The following is a 5,534-nucleotide window of genomic DNA, read 5'->3' as shown; positions in this document are numbered from 1 at the left end:
ACCGCGGGGCTTCTGCAGGACGAAGCATTAGGGATATGAAACACATGCCAGACCTGTCATGTCCAATTTACAGTTGACAGAATAAGTTAGTATCCAGTAGGACTGGGAGTTTCACTTAATTCTGCATGCATGTTCATAATATGGCTCCTTTCTTTAAATCTCTTTTTGCAATTAATGCTATAAAAAATATGGAAACGTTCATTCTGACTGCGCATGGGCAGCCTAAATTAATCATGTCGAAAACGTTTCCATCACGTTCTGAGCCTCCCCGAAGCGCGTTTACTTTATTTAACCAATTATTACGACAAGAGCCGGGCCAGTGTTGACTCTCGCTGGGCCCGAGAAAGATTTTATGGCCATTCATCAGCTCGCGAGGCGCACAAATAGTCTTTAAAACTATAAACACAATCGCTGGATCGGAGACGGGGGGACCCATTTACCCCGTGGCTGCGCTAAACGCTTAAGATAAAACAAACGATAATACTGTCTGTCTCCTGTGACCGTCTCCACAGGCATTAATAGGAGGTTTAGTGCCAATGGTGCGAGGGGGAACCCATGTAGGTTACGCGTCATTACGCACAGCTGTCTCTATTTCACTGCTGACAGCTGAAGTCATATTGCCCAAATTATCATTGTTAAATTAAGAACTAAATGATTGTATGCTTAATTGATATCTCAGTGCGCCTGTATTTAACAGGACAGAGAAGATGCACAGAAAATGTAAACCCGGCTGAACGAATTGGGACTTTCTGACTGCCATAAGACAAAAGTGTCACACATGACACTTTTTTTAGGATAACCCGGCCTGCAGCTTGGGTGGGAGCTTGTTGTCATCTGTTATCACGTCCCGATAAGACAGACAGCGTCTCCAAAAATCTCTTAGAGGCAGACAGCAGAGTGTGTCACTCCTGGTTTCAGGTTCCTTGTTCAGGGACCCAACCTGTTGTCTGCTTCCCTCCTTCTTGACGCTTGTCTGCTCCGTTTCCCCTCAGAAGAGCCACGGGCCGACACCCCAAGCACACACGCGCAGACGACCATCTAGGCGCATTAATGGATTTTGATTCCAACCAGAAAGTTAAACAATGCAAGTCAGTGGTCGCTAATGCAAGTTTTTGATGTGTATGTCAGATAAATTATTTATTTGGTACTTGAAGACCTGTATAAACATCCGGAGCTTGTATTGTGCGTAATGGACTACAGCAGTGCTAAACACTATCCGGCGAGATGGATACTTCATTTAGAAGCTTTATAAACCAGTGACATCCTCAATCAAAGCACAATAAGATGTGTTTCTCCAACAGGATGAAAGGATGTACTGATTTAGTGGAATATTTACAGCAATCCTATTTGCTCTGGGCAGAGTATAAAGGCTGGTTAAGCAGGCTACTTTGCTGCAAATTAAGAAATAGACCTATGACCAACATCAGGCCTAACATGCAACCTACCAAACATCACTTTACGTCAGTAAATGGGAGTACCAGAGCTCAAGGTCCCACTGGATCCCCCGTCCCTCCCTCATTCTCTGCGTCACTGAAAGGAGGGAGAGAGAGGGGCCAAGAAAAAAGTTTGGAGTCAGAGTTGACATTCAAAATGCACACTTCACTCAAGAACAGTCCGGTATACCAAACTTATACGTAAATCCAAGAAGGAAAGGTGGGTTTTTTTGTTTGGGGTTTTTTTTTTTTTTTGGTGACTTCTTTTTGGCCTCCATGTGACAGATTAACAGATTATTTTTCTTTTTCTGGTTTTTGACAATGTTTCCCAGCCCTAGCACGTCCACTCCCTTCTCTGTTAAGGATATATTAAACTTGGAGCAGACTCATGACGTTCTGGCGTCTTCTTTGGACGATTGTTCTCGCATGGACTGCTGCACCGTGGCGACATCCTCCTCCTCCTCTTGTATGCTGGGCCGAATGAAGCAGGAGCCTCTCCGGGACATCTCGTCCACCGCCGCCTCGCTTCTTGTAGAGGACACACACGACTCCAGAGCCGGCAGAGGCAATGCACTTAACTTTGCTTCCACCTTTTATGGCAAATCCCTCATGGAGATGGAAATAGATAAGGGTGGAAAATCTGATGCGTTTGAGGGGAAAAGAAGAAAAGGTGAGCTAAAGAAAGAATTGTCTTTAGTTGGGAGGCCCATTAAACCTAGGCCTGGATACACATGTGCTTGATTTGAATAATGGCAGATTCTCTGAATGTTATCTGCACTAAAGCAATAAGTACCACAAGAAAGTATACAAGAAAAACGGGGGCTGCTGGACAAAGGCCCTAAAATGAAACCTTTGAAATTTAAACATAAATGAAAGTTGGTGAACTTTAATACTGATTTGAAAATTAATTTGAAAAATGTAATAAAATCCAAACTATCATTGACGTCTTTGGTATGAAATGACAAATCATAGCGTTGTGCGTAAATCATATTAGGAATGATTGGTCGCACGGGTGGCCGGGCAATCTGCCCGAACCTGTGCCAATTATTATGATCGTTATAACAGCGCAAAATAAAAAATATGAATATAAATTCTAAAATCGTGAAGAATTCTAATCTAATTCAGTTATTTCTCTGTGCTTTTTCTGTCTGTGTTTGTCTTAATCAGGCGAATTCAGTGTTCCGTCAGAGTCTGTGGAGGACATAAAGGCCGATGATCAGGACCGGCCCAAGCCTCGGAGGCGCAGGAAACCCCGGGTCCTCTTCTCCCAGGCACAGGTGTACGAGCTGGAGCGCCGCTTCAAACAGCAGCGGTACCTTTCGGCCCCGGAGAGAGATCACCTCGCCGGTGTTCTCAAACTCACCCCGACGCAGGTGAAGATCTGGTTCCAGAACAGGAGGTACAAGTGCAAGCGGCAGAAGCAGGACCAGAGCCTGGAGATGGTGTCCCTGCCGCCGCCCAGGAGGGTGTCGGTGCCGGTGCTGGTGAGGGATGGGAAGCCCTGTCTCGCGAGTGACGCGACCAGCTACAATCCTTCCTACAGTATGGGTCACATTAACCATTTTAGTTATAACAACTACACAGCCTTCAGCAACTACACCGGCTCCAGCTGCAACACGAACTATGCATGCAATTACCCCGCAGCCGCAATGCAGACTATGCAAGGTACCTCCAGCAACGGCAATTACATGAACTTTGGAGTAGGGGATTTCAGCAACGTCCAGAACACATACTCCTCCAGTAACGGGGTGTCTTCCTTACACGGCATTAGGACGTGGTAAACAAGAGAAGAAGAAGAAAAAAAGATGTTAATTTACCTTAATAGTATTTTATGACTGCATGCGTGTATACCGACGAATTAAAACATTGAGGAGTTTGTGTAATTTACTTATATTTGATGAATTATTTCTCGTAGTTTCCGTTTGAATTCAGCACCAGTTTTTCTCTAAACGTGTTACATTTTAAGTTATTTTTAGCGCACATTTAATTTGAGCGAAAAACAAAATAATAAATGCCATTTTTTAATTTTAAAAATTGCCAGATTTCACTTTCTATTTTTCCATACCTTCCTTAAGGTGGTTATTACATATTTCTTTTTACGAAAAGTATTTTCGGTGGAAAACAAAACAACTTACAACTTAATTATATGATATAATTGTATATATATTCTATATTATTATTGTTACTACCATTATTATTATCATTAAAATTTTTAGCATACAACCACGTCCTCATCGTGTCTGTTTTGGCTCTGTTATCTAACTGTACATCACAAACCCCCCACAAGAATTCAACTAAATCATCCAATAAAAAAACGATAATTTTAACAGCACATATAATGCACACCTGTGGGTTATATACTGGTAAACATGCATAAAAATAAAATAAAAAATCTGACATCTATCAAACCACCCCATGGTTTGTTTCTGGTTAAACTGCTCAAGTACCTATTAGAAAGCTTCATTCAGTAGGCTTCAACAAGGTAAAAGGTTGTTAAATATTTACACTTTTTTTACAACCTACTGTCAGCTGCATCTACTTTTTACACATGTTTATAAGGTTGCTTTGACTAGCCGTGACCTTGACCTTTTAAAATGTTTCAAACTGGGTTCCAATACGGAAAACCTGAAACGAATGATCAGTTTTTTATGTAGATAAATTTTATATGAATTATTTCTTCATCTTCTCTTTGTTCCTGAAAGTCAATAGTCTTATTCCCTGAACTTGGAAACATGGTGGCAAATACAAGGTGTGACCAGATCAAATATATGTAACTTTTTATGGACAGTACACTGGATTACTGAAAATTACTGTAACATAACCTTTCGCTTTTTATTGTAACACAGCTGTTACTCTCCAACTGAACATACACCCAGTATCAAAATGATGTATTAAATACTAACAATACCAAAGCTCTATACAGTCAAATTTACTAAATGAATGTGAAGTTGCCGAGGTCTCCCATTAGCCACCCGATCCCCGTGTTTACACCATCAGTGTGGTGTCGTGTACACTTCAGAGACCTCTGCCCACTTATCCAGATACAAACCCAAACACTCAATTGTCAGTATCTTGGTGCTAAATGCAAGAATGGCCCAATTTGCTTGACAGAGAGCCAAAGGCTTTGTCTAAGTGTGCGGCTATACGAACAGGCTGGAAATTGGCTCTGTCCAACTGCCGCCACTTTACACAAGTAAGAGATGCTTAGGCATCTCTCAGGTCTCTTCACACATACTCTATTGTCTGCTATCTTACTGTAAACAATACAGTGACAAATGCACATTTGAGACACACTAAAGAAGACGGGAGCCACTGTGTTTATTAATAATTAGCGATGACATTTACAAATAATAAAAATGAAACAGCAATGCCAGGCAATTGCCCAAAGGGTGGCAAGGTCATGTGGCTTCTCTGGCCACCCTCTCCTCTGTAGTGTTGAAAAGGGAACGTCAGATAACAGCGCCACACAAACCTAAAAATATCCCTCACCCTCCACTCACGCTGGAAAGGGAGAGGGAAACAGGTTGGAATAATCTGCTTTTCCGGGTCTTATCTGAAGAAAGGCAGGGCTGCATGCTGTCCTATCTCTGCCAGTGTGAACACTGCTGGTGCTTTTCGGAGCTTTTCTGCTCTGCTGCAGAGCCACACCGGCAGAGACGGAGCAGACTGCATCCAGTCTTACACTTAATAAAGGTTTTTTTTTTTTACTTTGATTTGCATGCCAAGTGAATAAACATAGGGACAGTTAGAAGTGTATATACACCCTACGAGTGCTGTTCAAGTAGGAAAACACAGTGAGGAGTGAGTGCAATTGAGCCTGAATCATAATAAAGTTAAAAAGTACTTAAATATTCTTTTCACATAAACAACATTAATTCATCATTACGGAGTACAGTAATGTAAGTTGCACAGTGCATTCCCACAAATAGCATTTACATATAAAGCTGGAACGTTATTAACAGTAATTGTGGGAAACTGGATCGTGGTAAATGGCTTGGTTTCCACTGGTGATGCAAAAACATGTACAGGCCTTGTTTTGATCCCAAATATATATGTCTGTAATATTGTAGTGCAATTTAGATATTTTGGTAAGTGCATAGC

At 41.7% G+C, this 5,534-nt stretch overlaps 2 protein-coding genes across 2 annotated transcripts in view; one reads left to right on the top strand and one right to left on the bottom strand.

Annotated features, from left to right (window-relative positions):
* The first annotated feature begins 1,536 nt into the window (after window positions 1-1,536).
* Window positions 1,537-3,597, top strand: nkx2.5 (NK2 homeobox 5). Its single transcript, XM_005916420.2, has 2 exons — window positions 1,537-2,103; window positions 2,601-3,597. The coding sequence occupies exons 1-2, from the start codon at window positions 1,755-1,757 to the stop codon at window positions 3,212-3,214; spliced, it is 963 nt and encodes a 320-aa protein (XP_005916482.1). The 5' UTR covers window positions 1,537-1,754; the 3' UTR covers window positions 3,215-3,597.
* Window positions 3,598-4,727: 1,130 nt separating this feature from the next.
* Window positions 4,728-5,534, bottom strand: part of bnip1a (BCL2 interacting protein 1a) — a gene marked incomplete in the record, with an annotated part of 3,899 nt that continues 3,092 nt past the window's right edge. Inside the window, 1 exon segment of the mRNA XM_042218490.1 lies at window positions 4,728-5,498.

Source organism: Haplochromis burtoni, unplaced genomic scaffold (assembly GCF_018398535.1).
Source record: "Haplochromis burtoni strain Fernald_Lab_line unplaced genomic scaffold, NCSU_Asbu1 Contig_19, whole genome shotgun sequence".
NCBI lineage: Eukaryota > Metazoa > Chordata > Actinopteri > Cichliformes > Cichlidae > Haplochromis > Haplochromis burtoni.
The sequence above is the reverse complement of the archived record's forward strand: the minus strand, read 5'-3'. Positions and strand labels throughout refer to the sequence as shown.

Bases quoted from the DNA above. Each gene is read 5' to 3' on its own strand.
- nkx2.5 (XM_005916420.2), top strand. From the start codon at position 1,755: ATGTTTCCCAGCCCTAGCACGTCCACTCCCTTCTCTGTTAAGGATATA. The intron at 2,104-2,600 runs GTGAGCTAAAGA...TGTCTTAATCAG, and splicing joins TGAGGGGAAAAGAAGAAAAG to GCGAATTCAGTGTTCCGTCA.